This window comes from Phalangium opilio, unplaced genomic scaffold (assembly GCF_054372755.1).
Source record: "Phalangium opilio isolate 3A_F unplaced genomic scaffold, DU_Popi_V2 ptg000209l_1, whole genome shotgun sequence".
NCBI lineage: Eukaryota > Metazoa > Arthropoda > Arachnida > Opiliones > Phalangiidae > Phalangium > Phalangium opilio.
The window spans coordinates 10,029,817-10,051,227 of record NW_028324217.1 but is presented as its reverse complement, the minus strand read 5'-3'; the positions used below and the strand labels follow the sequence as shown (position 1 = coordinate 10,051,227).

The window sequence follows — 21,411 nt, the reverse complement described above, 5'->3', positions numbered from 1 at the left end:
TGTTTCCGTCAATTGAGCGGCTATGGAAGAATGAACAAAAACGTATGTTTGAAAATTACAAAGGAAAGAAATTAATTCTGGCTGGAGATGGTCGCTCAGATTCTCCAGGTTTCTCGGCCAAGTACGGAAGTTATACGATTGTTGAAACAACTGAAAACAAAGTTATACATTTCTCATTGGTACAATCAAATGAAGTTGGAGGGAGCTCCTACATGGAAAAAGAAGGCCTGATTCGCTGCTTGGACTTCCTTAAAAACGAGGTGTCAATCAGTCATATTATTACGGATCGTCACGTTCAAATTAGGTCATATTTGAAAAAGTGTCATCCAGATATAGTGCATATGTTTGATTGTTGGCATATAAGTAAAGGATTTGCCAGTAAATTGAAAACACTGGGGAAGAAAAAGAAATTTTCAATTCTTAGTGAATGGGCCAATAGTATTTCTAACCACATCTACTGGCTAGCTTCGACAAGTGATGGTCATCCAGAGTTAATGGTGGCAAAATGGCTATCCATGTTAAATCACATTCTCGACATTCATGAGGGACACGACGGGCCATTTGGTTGTTGTGAACATGGAGAACTTGAAGGACCAAGTCGAAAATGGTTGATAAGAGAAAGTGATGCGTATTTAGAATTGGAAAAAATGTCATTTAGGCTCATGCGGGACATTAAGCAGCTTTCACCTTACGAACAGACTTCCAGCGCGGAAGTTTTTCATAGCGTAATAAACCACTTTGCTCCCAAGTCAACGCACTATTCTTTACGTGGAATGAATGCTCGACTAATAATAGCTGCCTTGCACTTCAACGAAAACAGTAACAAAAAGCAAGCTACAACTGAAGAAGGAACTTTACGTTACAAACTGGTCTATCCCAAAGTGAAAGCTGGCGAACATAGTTTAAAGAAAATTAAAGTAGAAAGCTCATATGAATATTTTGAAAAACTGATGACGGAACTATTCGATGTATTAAAAACTGTTTCAAGTTACGAAGAAGGTAAAACAACCACTTTTACGCCCCTTCCAAGCCTCGCGTCTTCCTACAAACGACCAAAAATGGAAGACGCAATTAAAGATTTTCAGTCTAGGTACGCGAAAAGAAACTAAATGTATGAGTTTTTGATATGAAAAATTATTTAATTTCATTTAAATATATAAAAATAGTAATACCACTCACTTAGTATGATTATCACAAATTTAATAAATCTTAAATATTGTGGTTTATATAATATAATAATCACAGACTGAAATATTACAATTCTATTGAAATTAAAAATTATTACAACAGTAGTAATTCTCATTTTAAGTTGTAATTATCATATTAATACTATTTTATCATTAACAGTTTTTCTGTTAATTTTTTGGCCAAGTATCACAAAAAAGTTTCATTTGGTAAACTAGCGCAAAAATATTGCAATTCCCTTAAAATAAAAAATTATTATAACAGGAATAATTCTTATTTTAAGCCGTAATTATCATACTAATACTATTTTATCATTAACAGTATTTCTGTTAATTATTTGGCCAACTATCACAAAAAAGTTTCATTTGGTAAACTAGCGCAAAAATATTGAAATTCCCTTAAAATTTAAATAACAGGAAAGTTAAAAAAGTTATAATGCATTTCTTTCATCGGCGTGGATATTTGAATCCTGAATATTCTTCAGATGGGAAGGTTTCTTTAATTTTTGATACAGCGCAACTTGGCAATGGTCTCCTGACATTTTTACCCAACTGCCCATAAACGCGTGCTGTAAAAGCGCGGTATGCACAGTAGCGGTACTGTCTATAGCAGAAATAAACAATATGAATGATAAAAGTTAAAAGGGAAAAGCATTTGAAACCATACTGGTGTATATCATCTTCGGGATTTCTCTGACGCCTGTTATATCGGTGGAACGCATAATACAAGGCGTGAACATTCAAACATCCTTGAACAAAGAAATCTTCTCCGGTTACACAGTTTCTAGCATCACTCTTAAGGTCCACTACCTTCGGATTTTCAAAACAACAGATGCTTTCATGTTCGCTTAACATTGGAACGCAACAAAAACACTGACACCTTTTAGATTTTGGAAAGAAAAATATCGCTTTAGTGAAGCTTATTTTTGGTTTCAAATTGTTGAATAAAACATACCAATCTGTGTTCCCTTGCCTAGGTCCTACATTATGCGCATTGTCATCTAAATCAGAACTTTCTGTCCCTGATAGTTCAGTATCAGACTCTGAACTGCTACTTTCAATAGGTTCAAACCTATATGGCATCACATTCACAACCCTTCTTGGCCTAATTATGTCATCATTATACTCCTGTTGGTCATCTTCTGAGCTATCTGAATTACTGTCATTGCTCGACGATTCCTCTAAATAGCTTACGTTTGCGGGATCTGGACACTCAGCCATAATTATAGTAAACTAACATAATCCGAAAAATTTCCTGTAAGCCTTGGCTAGACCCGACGCGCACTCGCGGGAGCTACGGTCTATCTCTTAGAAATGAGCGGAAGTTACGATCAGCTGGCGTCGATAGTTACACTAAATTCCCTAGAGAGGCGCTGCACGGGGGTTAAACCTAGAATCTTTAAAATCTGAGCGGCTATCCTATACAATTTAAATTTTTTGTAATAACTTTTTAAATAAATTTTTAATAATTAAATCCTTTAAGAGGGATAATATTTGATATACAATCTATCACCCTGTACAGAAAACAAGAAAATTTTGATTCTGTTGTCGGTGGTCCTTTAATTGCTATTAAAAACAACCGAGTAATTACCGGACCCCAGTTCGCATTTAGACGGCTCCATTTTGAACCCCTGTGAAGACCAGACTTTGAAATAGCACACGTCCACTGGTCCAAAACCAGTTTATTAATTGCTTGGACTAGTTTTTTAATTCAAAAAGTGGGGTTTACTGGTCCTCGGGACCAGTATATTAATTGCAAATCTATAGGAGAACAAAGGCTGGGACCACTCCGGAGACCAGTTTATTTTTTTTATTATTATTATTATTAGAGGTATCTGGGCCAAGTGGGAGTAGCCGAGAGGCTTTCCTCGGGCCCGTCGTATTGACATAGCAAGAATACAATGTTGAGGATTAGTTATTGGTTAAGAAATATGTGTAGAGATTGTACATGGTGTTATTTTTTTTTTTTTTTTGTCCGGACATTGCTTAAGACCCACGTGGGTTATCGTAGCGTCATGAGTTGATATACACGGCCCCAGTGTAGGCGACCCAGACTTTGATCACCAGCTCGATGATTTTCCTATCGCCGACCATAGTGCGTCGAAGGACCTGATGGAGCGAGAGGCGGCGTTGCGGGAGCAGATCTTGGATTTTGGTATGGAGCGTTCTGTATCGTGGGCAACAGCATAGGATGTGTTCAGTAGTGTCTAAAGTGTGACACCAGGCACAGTTTGGGCTCGAAGCTTTGTGCAAGGCAAAGAGACGTTCCTTCGTCATCCAACGGCGACAGTGGAGGCGGGCAAGGATGGTTTCCTGGGGGCGGGGAAGGCGGAGCCCCGTTACGTGGTCTATATACGGGTGAAGCCGGTAGTTAGCCTGAATGAGCCCTCGCGGGAGCCTGCCCAGTTTAGGAGGAACCGTTCTCGGCGGAGCTTAGTGAAAGTGCGTTTTAAAGTCTGTTGAGTATAGGGGAGCCAGTAATCAGGTACGCGTTGGTCTCTCTCGAGGGTCACCTCTCGTTCCCGGGTATGTCAACATGGGCCGGGCACCAGATCAAGGTGACCGTTTGCGTGCCAGTCGCAATCATCTGTTGGATAGTAGCCGCCAGGTGGTTTTGTGGGTGGCTTTGTAATAGGAGTCGAAGAGCCGCTTGGGAGTCCGTAGCTAGTATCACTTGGGGATGGGGGAAGTCCTGAGCGAAGCGGAGGGCGAGAAAAATTGCGAGGAGTTCACACTGCGTTATATCGTGTAGGCCGTTGACCGTGTAGGAGGCGTCCAAATTGAGCGCGTCAAACACTATCCCCAAGCCGTTCAAAGGAGCCCCAGGCCTGCAGGAGGCATCCGTGTACCATATCAAAGGCTGGGCGGTTGTGATGGCTGAGTGCAAGTGACCGAGGAAGTCCTGACGAAGAGCAGCTTGGGGAGTGTCCCCCTTCACATTGGCGGCCCGGATGTTGATGATATTGGGGAGACCAGTTTATTATTTAGAACACTGGGGGCTCACTGGTCCCAAGGACTAGTTTAAAAATTATCCTTATTTCTAAGTCTGGTGAAGACGCTTATCTGTACAACCATAGCCCACTCGATCCGCGCTCCTCCCGGACCCTGCGTGATCGAGTGGGCTATGGTACAACGCAAGAGGGGACGTAGTCATAGCGACAGAGGTAAACACCAATTACGTATTTTTGGCCCTCCTTGTCAGCAACGTCACCAATACGTAGTTTTAGTGAGCCAATAAGATAATTTAATTTTTTGGTTACGTGTTGAAGGAAGGGGCTATATACTCGGCTGAGTCGGCTATGAGTCGGACTGCAGTAAAGGCCAAACGTTGTGCATTCCGTCTAAAAAACAAATAAATCTATCCCTGTATACACAAATTAATTTTAATCAAATAGCCATTTAGTGTTCGCCCGCGGTTCGTTTCCAAATAACATTCATATCACAATTAACTTCGTCATCGCGAAATTAGGCTGTTCTAACCAGGCGTTGCTTTTTTCGAGTCTCTATGACGTTTCACTTACGTCACTTCATGACAAGCTCTCAGTAACCATTGACAAAGTTTTGGAACATATCTTATGAACTTATGCAAGAACTCGCATAAAACCTAAGCCATCTGGGTCGTTATACCTTAGCCAATATGGCGGCAATGCAACCCACCTGTAATAGTAGAGCACCAATAGAACCTTTTCAAGAGCCTGGTGTTTTGACCACCTGGTTTCCTTTATTCGGAACTATTATATGTGGATCCAATGACGTCAGATATGGCTTCAAACCAAAGAACTTTAGGTGGACAGCTAACTTCGAAGCTCTATATAACAACTTTGGATCCACATGCCACCCAAGGTCAAGCGGACGATACCGCGACCCCCTCCCTCTTTTGAATAGGGTCCATTATATTTTATTGAAAAACTTCAACGAACCTGAAGGTATGCAGGATGTCTTGTACAACAGGACAAGCTTGTTTATAATTTCTCTCCCTCGCGTAACCATCATTATGATAATGAATTAAGTCGTCCAAATACTCAAACACCTTCAAGTCGCTTTCGCTTAAAAAAATTGCAAAATAGAGATTTACCATAAAAAGCAACCTCGTGGGCGCAAATGGTAAACATGTCCATGCCATCAGCTGCAATTCAAACATCTCCAAATAAATTAAGATCTTTCATTAAGTCGTAATTACGAGAATGCATAAATAGTAGCAAGAGAAATATATAATACTTCTCTTCGAGAGAAGTGTACCACAAAGCGAGGTAATTGTAACACCATTCTTCCCAACATCACAGTTAACATTTGGAGCCAGGTTTCTAAACCGAACCACATACGCGATAAATAGTTCCCTGATCTTTACTCTATTAGCGCTTAACTTTTTGCCAAGGCGCATGCGCTAGCGTGTTTTTGTCCCACGTCAAGACAATCAAGGTTTGTGGGTTGATTGCTGAGGGTTTAGTAAATACCAAACAGTTATAGAATTCACCCTAGCACGGTGCGATAGTTATGTACAAATCTGAAGTTCGATGAGCGGAAGAGCAAACAAAAAGGGGGTTTGAGTCATCGAAGAATCATCATGTTACGTGACTAAAGTATTAAGAGGAAACAGAGTGTCATCCTTCTTTTATTACCCCGTTCTGGTAGCACTCAATAATGACCAGTATTGCTGAAACGTTTCATATGAAAAAATGCACAGGGGGTGGAGATCTCCTTTGTATTTGCTTCTCCCTTTCAATTTAAAGAGATAGCCAATCAGGAACCTTTCATATTAACACGTAAGCAAAATGTCGTACGTGTTATACCCCACCCAAAAAACGTTTCATCATATTGAGCTAGTTTATATGGCGAGATGAGCATTCTTAACTCACCTGCTACTATGTATACATTCTTGACAATGATTTATAGTTACTTAATGAAATGATAAATCCAAGGCGTTTTGAAATGCTTTCGAGTGTCAAGTTTACAATGGGTCCATTAGCAAATCGAAAATACTCTTTTGGGCGGTATTCCTTAAGCTATTTAGTGAGCAATTAACATTAAAATATTGCCAAAGTTATGAAAAACTATATTATAACGTTACGGTCATACCATGAGTCTTCTGTCGCAATGTTTATAAAATCGCAACATTGGATTGATTCGATGGCTTAACTTTGGAGGTCCTAAAATGCAACGCGTTTCAAATGTTTAAAATGACATCAAAGATAACGCAAACTTCATACTTCTAAGTCCCAGCAAGCCCTTAACAAAATGGCGAGCTGTTATTTCGGTCCAATTTCCGTCCGTATATCCGATTTTTAAGTCACCAATGGATATATCATTTAAAAGAGTAGAATATCTTTCTTTGAAGCTCTTGCCTTAACGATGTCATAAAATAGTAAACAAGTTAATTACAAATAAGTTTTTAAAGGTTTTTTACCCACTTTATTGGTGTCGTGAACTCCGGCTTCAGAGAGCGTGTTAGCATTTTCGTTACTTATTCTCGGTTTCCATTCTTTCAACATGAGTTTAACCTTTTCGATTAATTTAACTGTGAAGAAATGTCAGGTTTAAATATTAGTGATACCAGAAGCGGATTACATATGTAATCCGCTTCTGATGGTGTTTATTCTGTGCGCGATGGTGATGATGGTAGAGCTGGCGAATTCCTTCTTGATGGTCTCTTGAATGAGATCGTCGTTGTTCAGGTCCACTGAGGCCGTCGCTTCGTCCAAGATTATAGGATCTTGGTGTTTCTCAACATGCACGAGCCAAGCAGACCAACTGACGCTGACCGACGCTCACATTCTGTCCTCCCTCGGTCACGGGATGATCCAGTCCCTGCTTGAGTGACGCCACGAAGTATTTCAGGTACGAGTGTTCCAGGGCCGCCCATAGTCGCTGATCGTCTTTTTGCTCAAAAGGATCCAGGTTGAGTCTGAGTGTACCCGAGAAGAGGACGGGTTCCTGTGGGATGATGGTCAGCCGCGATCTCAAATCGAACAAGCCCAATCGTTTCACTTCCACTCCGTCTATGACGATCTGACCGCGTACTCCCTCGATGAGACGGAAGAGCGCCAGCGTCAGCGACGACTTTCCGGCGCCTGTCCGCCCCAAAACTCCCACCTTCTCTCCGGCTTCGATCCTGACATTTATGTCCTTCAAGACCAAATCCAATCCTTCTCGGTATCTGATGCTGTAGTCCTGAAATATGATTTGTCCTCGTTGAGGCCAGTTTGCAGGCGGTTGACAGTCTGGTTCCTCCCACTCGGCCTCGGACTCCAAACGACAGTATTCGTCAACTCTTTCTACGGAGACGGCATTTGATTCCAAACCTTAAGTCTATGATTTGTGATAGTACCTTGCAGATTTCACCTTTCAATAGCTATTACTCAACTGCGTAAAGCTGCTAAATTGTGTTAAGATATAATTAATAAAACAAAAGTTAGGCTATGGCACCTTTGGTAAAAGGGTACAGAAATGAAAGAAATCCTTTTATAAATAGTGGGTTTCTTATAAATTGGCATTATTCAAAAAAGTTCTCAAAATTTAAAGCTAAAAACTTGTAAACTTCAGTTTCTGAATCGTATCTTATTGTGTGCCAAACTTTAAGAAAATCAATTGGCCTATGGTGACATCACTGGTCGAAATCGCGTGGAATGCCCCTCAAGCAAACGCAGTTTGGATCTTGGAGTCTTCGGAGTGGGGACTGGGAAAACGCCGGATTGGGGCAGCTCAAAACCAATCACAAGGAAGATTAACCGGATGTGAGGAACCAATTTACAACCACGAAATAATTCCTCTTTGACGCGCTGCCGTCAATGATTGTTTATAGTTTGACTTTTTCAAGCAAAAACATTCAAATGTCCACCGACTTCTTTTTAGTCCATTTAAAACTGATTTAATACTGTAGTTTGTTCATTCAGAAACAACGAAACATCGATAAATGCATTATTCATGGATTGGTGGCTTTCCATGATTGCGTTTCACAATCTTCTAAATTCCATCATTCTTGCGAACCTAGTCAGTGGAGCCTGCAAGTTTATTGACCATATAAGTGATATCCACGAGTACGACGACCTTTATTTGTCGACCAATGGTGAATCAATAGGCCTAAACTTAGACTTAAATGTAAGTAACATATTCCATAATTAAAAGATGAAAGATACCATACATAAATTCACTTACCTTGAGTTTTACCTAAAATAAATTACGTGATGTAAATCTTTCAGCATACTTATGTTACAGGAAAAGTTCAGGTAACATCATAGCAAGGATCATTGCAATTTTAGAAGCAGGAATGGAGAACGGTTATTACCGACTCATAGCCCAGTAAAGAACCCCTCACTTCAACAAGTAACGAAAATTTTAAATTATCTTATTGGCTCACTTCAACTACGTTGTGATGACGTTGCTGACGGGAGGGCGAAAATACGTAGTTCATTTTTACCTCTGTCGTTATAACCCGCCTCTTCTTTCATACCCCCCGTCCCGGGGAAGGGGAACGTGGACTTTGACGCACGCCCAGATTACTCTGTTCTTCATTCCTACTTCTGAATTACATGGATCCCTGATCATACCTAAAAGTAACGGCCTTTTTTTAATTATAAAAGGAAAAATACAAAAAAAGATCTCTAATTAAACAAGACGAACCAAGGGCTGGGCTCGTAATAGTAGCCACATCGTACCGTACATAAAATTTATGTGAATAGCCCCTCGATGGGCTACTATTAACTGTGCTAAAATGTTTACTTGTAATCCTCACTTCAATAAATTGATTTATGTTATAATTGTAATGAGAAATTTTGAGTGAGTAGCCCCTCGATGCGCTACCCTTAACACTGCTAAAATGATTACCCGTAAGACCATTCTAAAAACAACAATGCTAAAATGGTTACACACAAGTAACCCTTAATAGAAGAACAAAGTTTTAGTGATTACCCCCTCGATGATCGAGTTACCTTTAACAGTCCTAAAATTATTACGTACTTAACGCTCGATTAATACACGCACAGAAAGTTTTAGTTTACAACATCGACTTATGCCGACGCATAATTTTCGCATCTTATAAAATTCTAACATGAACTTATGGCCAGAAGCGTTTGGAAGAGAAAGAATTCGGTAAAACACCCTATAATTGTTATATACCAGTGCCTTAAGACCATTCTAAAAAAAAGTCAGTAAATACTAGCTTTTGCTTTCAAAATTTGCCTCGATTTCTTTGAATGTTGAAATGGGGGAGCGGGATTGAAAGCGTGAAATCGTATTGACGACGGGTGAGGAGAATTTTAAAGGGAGAGTATATAGCTCAACCTTATCATAATTCCTTTCCATTTAAGTAGACTGACGAAAAATATCACCTTCACCACTTTCCCTTCAATGACGAAAGAAAACTTTTATACTGCCAAAGGCGCTACTGTGACACCCCTACTACTACAACAACAGGGCAGTTCAAACTAACAGCCTCATCGTAGATGTACATCATACGATGTGGCTAAAATTGAAAGCTTTTCATTAGTAGTCAAAAGATTGATTCTATCCCTTTAAGTAGAATAAAGTAGATAACGATGTGGGTCATCATGTTAAGACTAATTATTTTGTAATAAATTAATAGATCATTTATTTTTTTAATATTTCCTTTCATATTCAGAAAAAGGCCGTTCTTTATAGGTATAATCTTATGTTGCCTGACATTTTCCTTTAATTTCAATATTTATTTTCGGAAAAAAATCATAGATCTAGATTATTTCTGTAGATTGATTGTTTATCAATCACAACTTTTCTTATTTATCTAAAGTTTCAAATGAATTCGGTTTTAAGGGCTTATAAACTCGCTTAAAAAAGTCAATCATATCGAGAAAACCTTTTTTTCTAGAACCTGCCGGATGAAATATGAGAACAAATAGAGAACCGAAGATACCGAAATACTAGCAGGACATTTTTACTTCATCGTGTCGAGCAGGGAAACCTCACGATTCTTTGGAAGAAATACAAGAATATTGCTACGAAAATAGAAAAGATTTGCCTATTTTCTACCGAGCTCCAAAAGAAGTTCATTTGCAAAGTAACGCCCTTACAATCGAAGGAAAGAAAATAAACCTGACTACACTGGAAAAAATTAATACAATGTTCGTACATGTTAAACCAAATCTTTCTACATTTTAATATCATTAAAATATTGGACTATTTTGATTGGGATTCGGTATTTTTACGCTTCGGGCATTGTCGACAAGGCTATTGAAAGGGAATATTGGATGTTGGAAGACCATTGCATTACGGAGATGAAGATTGATTTTCACGAGGGAGAGAGATACTCACAGAATCTGGCCATGCCATAGTTCACAATTTATTCAATGGGGATGTGTGTGGCTATCATCGTTTTCATTTTGCAGCTTCTGCTAAGAGGAGTAATCAACTTGAAGAATAGGAAGAAAAGGCCTCGTTACACGCGTAATGTTAACCAAATGATTCTGGATGCTCGGTTTTTAACCCCTAATTGTCTGTATATTAAAAACGTCGGCGGTCCGTTGAAATTTTTCTTTTTTTTAAATCATTGCTTTTGTTGTGGGGTCAATAACGACTTTTCAAAAATGTCCCGCCAACTCCTTTACAGACGTTTTATGACGTTAAATTTTTGATGATGAATCATTTATTTTAAATTCTCTCGTCGTGAAATATAATCGTGTGAAACAATTTATTTTATTAGGATAACAAGAATTTTGGACGTTTGATGTGTATTTGATCATAAAATATTTAAATCACACCAGGGATAGATTTAATTTTAGAAGTAGGAATGGAGAACGGTTAGTATTTACTTCAGTCCGACTCATAGCCCAGTATAGCGCCCCTACCTCCAACACGTAACAAAAATTTTAAATTATCTTATTGGCTCACTTAAACTACGTTTTGATGACGTTGCTGAAAGTTGTGACGATGAGCTCTTTTACATGCCCAGCCGAGCTCGCGTGAATTGAGAGAAAAAATTCTAAAATCTCGGGCACGAACGAGAACGAACTTGCGGTGGAGAGTGAAGTAACATAGGCGGGGCTAATTTTAGGCTGAGCAAGGAGGGTTCATCCACGTTGACGGTTTTTACATTTTTTACGGCGACGCTGTATTTTGTGACGTGTAATGTTTTTTAACATAAACATTTTAACTTTATGGATAAATTCGTAGCCTAACGAGATTAAAGGCAAAGCAAAATTCGAAATTCATATTAAAAAAAAACTTGTGAAGTGGAATATCAAGTGATTTTTATCGATTCCTCTTCTAATTATAAGACCAGTCTTTATAGTGGAACATTTTTAAAATTCAAATTAGGTTCAGATATTAAGGATAATTTGAAATTAGGGACTCCGACCAATCGTGTATCGCCCTGCCTTTCTGTTAACAAAATTCTCGTGGCACGCTCTGTTAAAACTTTAGCATTTTTAAGTTTTTGGGTTTTGGGGTAGGGATTTTTATTTTTGTATTTGTAAGTATTTGTAAAGAGAAAGGGGAGTTCCCATCTCGTCAACCATCGAATTCAGACGGCAATGATAACAAGGTGGAAAATTTTACGGAAGGTTCGAGAGGTCGCGGAACTCTGCTTCTCTATGGAAAATCACTTTTCTTTTTTTTTTGTAAAGCCTGGGTGGCCAAAGGATTAAAAAGAGTAACCCTGGCTCAGTTGAAACCACACTTTTTCTGTATTCTTTGAATGGAGCGGTCGCTGTATCGCAGCAAAATAAAATGTTACTGTTAAACCGAGTTTTCAATTTGTTCTAAATGCGATACCAACGGCATTATAACCGAAACTTAAGTTTTTTCAGTCGGCATAAGCGATGTGGTAATTTCCTTACCTGCTCTCCCAACAAATAAGAGCTTTCGCAACACGCTCCATGCTGAATGAAATTTAGCGCTAGATTTGATAAAATTTGCGCGCGATGTGACTATCGTGGCGCGAGACATGGAGCGTGGCAAGAGAATTTTGTCAACAAAAAGGCAGAACGTTACTCGATTAGTCGGAGGTCCTAATTTCAAATTATCCTAAAAATCTGAACCTAATTTGAAGATTAAAATCATTCAGAAGTGTTTCCTGAATGTTTCACTATGCAGACTGGTCTTATAATTGGAAGACGAACCGACAAAAATTCACTTGATTTTCCACTTCACCCTCCCTTCAAGAAATGAAACGTATTGGCCGAGTAGCTCATCACGTGAGAAACAAATCTACTTTCCAAAAAAATTGAATTTTCGTCTCTTTAAGGGGGGGGGGAATTTTTTTTAAGAAGGCCAAGCTTTCCGTGGCAGACTTTAGTTTGGGCCGAGAAATATAGAATTATTTCTCTTTTTTGAAGTAAAAATTTACAAGTTAGTAAAGCAGTATTTCAATCATAACGAATATAATGTAAAGCAGAACACATTTTACACCCAATAAAGATATGTCTTGGACACATGGAAATCAGTCAATAAAAAAAAACAGGAAATGAAGTATATAACTTTAGGAGAGATAAAACCTTTATGTGTTTGAAAAGGCCCAATTTTCTACGAATCAACTGTTACCCCTATATTCTCATTCACAACAACTGGTTTGTAGTATAAGCACCATTGTCTTGTTTAACCTGGAGGATATTCTTAGTTTGCCAACACGAGTGTTAACGTTAAATATCACCAAAGCTGATTCGTGGATAGACGCAATGAGAGCCAATGTGCACCATAACAAGAGTGAAAACTCCGAAGCTACAACCACATTACCAGAAATACATGTATTTCTGACATTACGATTAGGCCTTTCACTGATCTAACTGCCACCATGGTGCTTACTTCTATTATAAAATCTAGATCTTATTATTAACACGTGTACTTAACTTTCGACTCACTCTGAACTGTTAATGTCTCTTCATTACAGACAAGAAAATCAAAACAGAAATAGAAAAGAGTCTTTAAATCAATTATTTCGTGCAAATATTAAAAGATTTTTTTTTAATATTCCGGCGTCTATGATTAATTAGCACTCAAAACGTCATAAACAGAAAAGGAATGAGATTGCTTTCGGCGGTAGCATCTATCGGGACTGCCTTCTATTCCAGTACTATTTTCTATTTTCTCTATCTACACCATCCGATTTCCGTGTCTCGTCTAGCGTTGTTCGGTAGGGCTTAAGCAAATTACTTTATTTCTATTGCGTCAAGTTTCATGACAACTTGACTCGGGGCTAATTCTAATCTCTTGTTGCATATTGCTATAAGCGTGCAATCAATGAATAATTTTAGAAACCAAACACATCTATTATCCCACAAATATTAGGTGCCCTTACAAAAATCTTCTTAAGAGTTCTAAAGGAATTTCTTTGGAACCCTACGGAGCCCTTGGGATCACTTTCTAAAGAAACTATTTCTAAAGACTTCCTTGGAATTTCCTAAAGAATTCTTGAGATAAATTTCCAAAGAATGTCCTGGGATTATTTTCTAAAGACATTCTTTGGGAATTCTAGAGATAAATTTCCAAAGAATGTCTTGGGATTGTTTTCTAAAGAAACTCTTTAGGAATTCTAGAGATAAATTTCCTAAGAATGTCTTGGGATTATTTTCTAAAGAAAATCTTTAGGAATTCTAGAGATAAATTTCCAAAGAATGTCTTGGGATTGTTTTCTAAAGTAACTCTTTAGGAATTCTAGAGATAAATTTCCTAAGAATGTCTTGGGATTATTTTCTAAAGAAATTCTTTAGGAATTCTAGAGATAAATTTCCAAAGAATGTCTTGGGATTGTTTTCTAAAGTAACTATTTAGGAATTCTAGAGATAAATTTCCTAAGAATGTCTTGGGATTATTTTCTAAAGAAATTCTTTAGGAATTCTAGAGATAAATTTCCTAAGAATGTCTTGGGATTATTTTCTAAAGAATTTCTTTAGAAATTCTAGTGATAAATTTCCAAAGAATGTCTAGGGTTTATTTTCCAACGAAATTCGTTTGGAATTCAAGAGATAAAATTCCAAAGAAGGTCTAGGGTTTATTTTCCAACGAAATTAGTTAAGAATTTTAGAGATGAATTTAAAAGGCCCAGATATATTGCAATTATGCTTTACATATAATTATGTCAAAATATTTTTACCCAAATTGTTTAGCTAAAATTTTCCTTAATAGACATTGACTCGATGATTAGAAAATTAAAAACGTTTCACGAAGGCTTGTCCCGTAGCTAAGGCCCAGCAAGAGTAATTAAAATCGTTGTGTTTAGATTTACAGGGAATCTAAGCTGGCAGTCGGAATTTTTGCTAACTTCTCTTATGGCATGTTTTATCTTTATTTCGAGCGTAATTGGAGTCCAAAATAAATATTTTTTTACAAAATATTGTAGAGAAAATTAGGTTAAACGCGTTTTTGATACTCGAAAAACTCCCAGTGAATATACATTATTAAATTTAACAACAAGGTCTGTATCTACTGCTTGGCCATTAAAGCCTCCAAAACCCACTTAGTACCCATACAATTGCACAAGGTTAAAACTTTCTGCCGTTTACGGATGTTTTAAAGTCTATTAAATATCTGACTTTATAAGCAGTTTCACACTGCATGCGAGAACTTCCCCCGCTATAAGGGGTGTAGTTCAGCATATAAGAACTGCACTCCCTGTATTGGGGTATGGTTCTGCATGTGAGAACTATCCTCGTTTCTAGCGGCTAAATTAATATACCCAATAATCTTCTCTATATATTTCCCAAAAAAATACCAAACATATTTCCCAAATAAATTCCAAACATATTTCCCAAGTAAATTCCAAAGACATTTCCCAAGAAAATTCCAAAGATATTTCCCAAGAAAATTCCAAAGATATTTCCCAAGAAAATTCCAAAGATATTTCCCACGAAAATTCCAAAGATATTTCCCACGAAAATTCCAAAGATATTTCCCAAGAAAATTCCAAAGATATTTCCCAAGAAAATTCCAAAGAAATTTTCCAAGAAAATTCCAAAGATATTTCCCTAGAAAATTCCAAAGATATTTCCAAAGTAATTTCCAAAGAAAAAGAGGCCAATATTCCCCAATTTCCTAAAGAACGCCTTAAGGATTTCCAAAGAAATTTCCCAAGGAATTTTCTTAAGAGTTCTTAAGAAGATTTTTGTAAGGGTGTGCAATAAAAATATCAACAAAATTGTTCCAGTTCGTAGGATAGAAGTTTGTTATTTATTTTTTTCATTAATATATAACCCAAAATCTTGCTAGATTAATTTTATTCATAATTGGAATGATATTTGATATTTAAAAGAAAAAACCCGTAAAGTATAGGGCCTATAGGCCGGAGTCATTTTACAATAAATTTAGCTGACCAGCACAAAACGTCAATATGGCTGGGGCCATCTTGTTTATACAATAGTTATTTTGATTTTGCTCCGGTTTGTTTGCATAAATCGGTAGTCGGTTCGCATGGGTTAAATTATAATAAGAAATTCATATTAAACCCCAGAATTTTGGTTCAATAGAATCTAATTCAATTTCTTTTTCGTATATTTCCGACATTTACGAAGCTTTATTTTAAATCCTCTAAGATCTCTACTTCATCCACAAGTATATGCAATTTATATTATACAATATTATGATTTCTTATTAGTGCCACAACATTACAAGTTTAAATGAATGATATAAGTTAATATTAGTTTTAAGACCGGTAGAAGTTAATACCCTAAGATACAATATAATGACTATTAATTGTTGAGTTATACCACCAGTATTCATGTAAGGTTTGTCGTTACTCAAGGACGTCCTCGATAGCCAAATACAGAAACTTCGTTCCCCTCAAGGCCCGTTCAGATTACCCAACTTTAGTCAACTGACAAAGCCGAACTGACCAGTCAGGCCAGATTGTCAGCTTTGTACGCCCCCTTGTGGTTCAAAGGTCTGACTGGGTGGTGTGAACTAAATTGGGTGACAAGTCCGGAACAGGAAAATATGGTCTCCCTGAAATGGTCTCGCTGATTTGGTCGCGGGACTAGTTGGTGTCACCGATTTGGTCTTGGGACCATTTGTTCTCGTGATTTTTTGGTCTCTGGACTTTTTGGTCTCGGTACTATTTGGTCTCGTGATTTTGCGGTCTCTTTACTGTTAGGTCTCGTGATTTTTTGGTCTCGGGACCATTCAGTATCGTGATTATTCGGTCTCGGGACGTTTTGGTATCGTGATTATTTGGTCTCGGGACCATTTGGTATCGTGATTATTTGGTCTCGGGACGGTTTGGTCTCGTGATTATTTGGTTACCTAATTAGTTGCCACCTTTTCCAAAATACTGTCCGATAAATTAGCTGCCACATTTTCCAAAATATTGTCCTATTAATTAGCTGCCACCTTTTCCAAAATATTGTCCTATTAATTAGCTGCCACCTTTTCCAAAATATTTCTATTATTGTTAATAAATTGTTCGTGCTAAGAGGCGGACTTTTCATACTCATTATATAAACAAACATCTTACCTCCAAACAAGGTTGGGTTAGGTTTGGTTAGGTTAAGTTGCGTCAGGTTTGGTTTGATTAGGTTGCGATGGGTTCGGTTTGGTTTATTTGGGTAAGGTTGGGTTAGGTTAGGTTTATTTGTGTTTGGTTGGGTTAGGTTTGGTTTGGTTTGAATAAATTTGGCTGGATTGAGTGATAATTTTTAATACCGAGACTTTCGTGTCCAGAGACCAATTTGTCCTGTAACGGCCATATCGCAAACGCGAAATGGCGTTACCCCTGGTAGGCCGTTGCTCCTCATAACGTTAAAATTAGCGAGCTTGGGGTGGCAGCGGAACGAGCATACACTTGTAAAACTATCAGGGGGGTCTAAGAAAGTCCTATTGCACCGCGCAACTGTCCTCGTCGGAATCCCGACAGAGACTTAACCCCTTGACCAAAAGTCAAGGGGGAAGGAACCCTTAGACCCGACTCGAGACCCTGTGTCGATAAAAGGAGGGACCGAGGGGACGACCTTTTTGCTCCAGCGACGAAGGAGGAAGGCCCGAGCACCTTTTTGTTTATTTACTTTAAAGTTTTTACTTTGTAATATTTTTGAGAGATGGCTGGGTGAGTCGAAAATAAAGTTTGATTATAAAAGTACGTGTATTCACTCTAGGTAAGCCTACCAGTTTTGTAGGGCTTACAAACTGGCGCCCAACGTGGGGCTTTGAAACCGTAGAGTGATACATGTAGTTTAATTTTTCTCTAAGTTTAATTTAAAAGAGTGTTGTGGTCGCGAGCCGATTTAGTTGATTGAAAGTTAGTTTAGTTTAGAGATTAGTGATTTTGGTATTGTGATACCACTATATTGAATTATGCCGGATACTAGATCCGGGGCTTCCGCTAATAATGGTGAAGGCGCTGAGTCCGGAGACCCGGCTCAGCAAATGAGCCAAATTATTAGTGATGCCTTGCGTCAAGCCTTTCAAGGTTTTGTCTCAGGTAGTGGGGTAGCTAGTGTTGGAAATCCAACGCAAACACCTCAGGTAAGGTTGCGAGTAGACGCTCCAACCTATTTAGGACCCGCAGATGAGAAATCTCCGATGGATTTCCTCGAGGCTCTTCTGCGGTATCAATCAGCGACCGGCTATAGTGATAAGGATATCCTTTTTCACGTGATCCCTTTGTCTTTACAAGGGCCGGCCGATCGCTGGTTTAAATTTGTGGGGGGTTCAGCCGCTTTCAAAAACCTTTCGGAATTCCGAGAGTGTTTTAGAAAAGAGTATCAGGCTACTGATTACTCTAGGCGCATTCAAATTGAGTTGGATAACCGAACTCAAGGAGAAAATGAACCATTGACTCAGTACATCCATTGTTTATCGGAGTATTCTCACCGATTAGAAACACCGGAGTCTGAGTCGGTACAAATTCAGCGCGTCCTACGGCAGTGTCATCCGACATACCGTAGAATGCTAAGGGGGAAAGCTTTCGCTACCCTTGCTGAATTGGCTGAGGAGGCTAAGATTATTCAATCTGATCTCCTAGCCGAGGTAATGTACAGACCCCCACCGTCATTGGCGGAATCCTTGGAACCTGGTTTAGCATACGGGGCAAGCGCTACGATTGAGCAATCGCATCAATCGGTTAGTAAAGCCGTCAGTATGTCTGTTTCTGCGGATGCAAATGCATTTGCGGGAAATCAGGTGGGAGTAGGATTGGCAGCCTTGGATCCGTACTCTTATTTTAGAGTACAGAGACAAGTGATGAGCGGAGTAAATACTCGCTCAGGTAATAATTCAGATGCTACTTTTAATGCGCATTCCAATGGCGGAAATCCAGACCAAAGGAAAGGTAATCGGGGTATTGGGCGCTGTTACAAGTGCAACCAACCCGGCCATTTCCAAAGGGATTGCAATAATCCGGGAAATGGGAAGCCGAGGCAACCAAGATAATCGGAAATCCGAATTATTCTTGGGAGGGGCCTCGGTATGGTTTTAGAAATAAAATAACGAGGGCCAAAAGACAGGCAAGAAATTCGAAAACTCGAATTTTCGCGCCATCCGTTAATCGCTGTTCTGATTTTGGCGGGAAAACTCCCCCATTATTGAGATTTCAAGCTATGGAGCAATCGTTCCTTGGCTTGTTAGATAGCGGATCGTCAGTTTCTTTGTTGGGCGATGAATTCATACCCATTTTCGAAGAACGCAAAATGGCGGTAAAAGCTAACAACACAATGGTTAGATTCGGGCGCGGCACTTGTCGCGTAGCCGGAGTTATACGACTCCAGGTGTGTTGGCCCGGAGGGACTAGAAGGCATCGCTTTCTAATTGTCAAAGGTCTTGCCCCCTCAGTTATTTTTGGGAGAGATTTTCTTCAAGGAACGGGGATAGACATTAGGCTAAGTGAAGGTGGGTGGTCAATTGGCCCCTTCCTCAAAAAGTCATCCCGTTCGATTGCGAAGATATGGAAAAAGGGGCGTCTAATTGCTTTGGCGAAATCGTCAAAAGTGAAAAAGAACCCTTGAATGTGTTAAAAGCTTTAGCGTCGAAATCGACCTGTAGCAAAGATGAAAGAGCTAGGTTGTTGGATATGCTCTCGGAATTCCGAAGTATATTCACAAAGAAACCTGGCGAAACCTCGCTAATTGAGCACTCTATAGAGACGGGCGACGCTAGGCCTATAGCGTGTCATCCCCGTCCGGTTAGCAACAAGAAGAGGGAGGAAATAGACAGGGCTTTTGATGAGTTGTTGGAACTGGGAGTTATACGACCATCCAATAGTCCCTGGGCGTCCCCGATAGTTCTTGTTGAGAAAGCTAACCCAAAGCCGGGTGAGATCAAACGGCTTTGTGTAGATGTGCGGAGGTTAAACGAAGTGACTACCGCGGATAGGTATCCAATGCCTTCGATACCTGACATTTTAGCGTACTTAGGGAAGGCGCGGTATTTCACGACAATAGATCTCACAAAGGGGTTCCTCCAAGTGAGGATGAAAGATAGCGATATACAAAAGACAGCTTTCGTGTGCCATAGGGGACTTTACGAATTCGTAAAGATGCCCTTTGGACTTAAAAACGCACCGGCAACTTTCATGCGATTAGTTGACCGTGTGTTAGGACCCTGTAAATGGAATTTCGCTCTCGGTTTTTATGATGATATCACCATATATTCCGAGACGTTTGAGGATCATTTGATTCACATTCGAGAAATTCTAGGTCGCCTTAAAGATGCCGGATTAACTATTAATCCGAGCAAGGTGCAACTTTGCACCGATACCGTTAATCTTCTCGGTTATAAGGTTGGTCCAGGGCGCTGTATGCCAAACCCGGATAAGTTTCGAGCGATTGAGGAATTACCGATCCCTCGAGACGTGAAATCATTACAAAGATTTCTTGGCATGATAGGTTATTACCGCCAGTTTATACCGAACTTCGCAGGAATAGCTCGTCCTTTGTATAACCTGTTTAAGAAGGATTCCACGTGGCGTTGGGAGGAAATCCATACCAACGCTATGCGGGAATTAGTGGAAAAGGTAAAGAGTACCTCGGAATTAGCTCTCCCGGATTTGAATAAGAAATTTCTTATTCAAACCGATGCTAGTAGCCACGGCTTGGGTGCAGTATATGCACAAGAGACAGATAGAGGGCTAATGCCTATCTGGTTTATAAGTCGTGGGCTGACTCCAGCAGAGCGTAATTATTCCACTACGGAGTTAGAATGTCTTGCAGTAGTATTCGCTCTCAAGAAGTTTAAAATGTATGTTGAAGGTACTGATGTGATAATCGAAACCGACCATCAGGCCCTTCAATGGCTTAAAAAGATGAAAGAGCCAGTTGGAAGATTAGCCCGCTGGTCTCTAGGCCTCCAACTATTTAATTACGAGGTGCGATACCGCCCTGGTAAATTAAATTTGGTAGCCGATGCTCTAAGTCGGGCTCCAATCGAAACCGATTTGGCCGACGAAGAAGCCGTCATATTGGTTGCAAATGAAGTAGTGGGGGGTAACACACCCAAGTTGGGTTTACCTTTTAATAGAGAGGCGATAATAAAATCCCAAGCTACTGATCCAGAGTTATCTCGTTTAATCGAGGAGTTAGAGCGTGTTAGAAGCTCTGTAGACCCGGAAACGGCAATAAAGGCCGGGGCAAGTATTGGATCAGTATGTAATGGATCAAGACGGCCTTCTATTAAGATACTTCGCACCATGGGACGAGGAGGATGAGGATGCCCTAGAGAAAGCTTGGAAGGTAGTATTACCTCGACGCTTGAGGCTAGACGCAATTAAATATTTTCATGACGAGCCCCTAGCTGGCCACCTTGGAGTTTGTAAGACGTATAAGCGCTTACAAACCCGAGTCACGTGGTCGGGCATGTAGCGCGATGTTTTGAAGTATGTTCGGGGCTGCGAGGTGTGTCAAACATCAAAGCCATCTACGCAATTAAAGCCCGGACTGCTGTCGAGCATTCGTAGTGAAAGGCCGTGGGAATTAGTGACCTGTGGTCTCATGGGTCCCTATACCCGCAGTTCGAAAGGTAATCAATACCTTCTCGTCATTGTAGATCATTTCACTAAGTGGGTAGAAACCTACCCCTTACGAAAAATGACTACTGAGAAAATATGGGAGAAGTTATTTGAAGTTTTCTGTCGATTTGGATTCCCAAAGGAACTGATTACTGATAATGCTTCTGTGTTTTCAAGTCCGAAATTCAAGGAGACATGTAAAAGATTGGGTATACGCCCGAAAAATACATCTCCGTATCATGCTCAGGCAAACATAACTGAGCGCATGAATAGGAATATCAAGCCTATGATTATTTCTTATATTGAGAAACATAGGGATTGGGATGCTCGTATTCC

General features: G+C 39.4%; 1 protein-coding gene and 1 long non-coding RNA gene across 3 annotated transcripts; both read right to left on the bottom strand.

The window, feature by feature from the left end:
* Positions 1 to 1,174: 1,174 nt before the first annotated feature.
* LOC149619046 (uncharacterized) lies at positions 1,175 to 2,340 on the bottom strand. Of its 2 annotated transcripts, XM_089854149.1 has the most exons (3): positions 2,140 to 2,340; positions 1,852 to 2,064; positions 1,175 to 1,788 (listed from the first exon to the last, which is right to left on the bottom strand). In XM_089854149.1, the coding sequence occupies exons 1-3, from the start codon at positions 2,265 to 2,267 to the stop codon at positions 1,632 to 1,634; spliced, it is 498 nt and encodes a 165-aa protein (XP_089710275.1). In that variant the 5' UTR covers positions 2,268 to 2,340; the 3' UTR covers positions 1,175 to 1,631. The 2 variants fall into 2 exon arrangements, with proteins under 2 accessions (XP_089710275.1, XP_089710274.1); XM_089854148.1 differs by having other exon boundaries at positions 1,175 to 2,064.
* Positions 2,341 to 4,988: 2,648 nt separating this feature from the next.
* Positions 4,989 to 6,521, bottom strand: LOC149619045 (uncharacterized). Its single transcript, XR_016375174.1, has 3 exons — positions 6,261 to 6,521; positions 6,082 to 6,187; positions 4,989 to 5,310 (listed from the first exon to the last, which is right to left on the bottom strand). It is a non-coding gene; the product is annotated as an uncharacterized LOC149619045 (long non-coding RNA).
* Between the last annotated feature and the right edge of the window lie 14,890 nt (positions 6,522 to 21,411).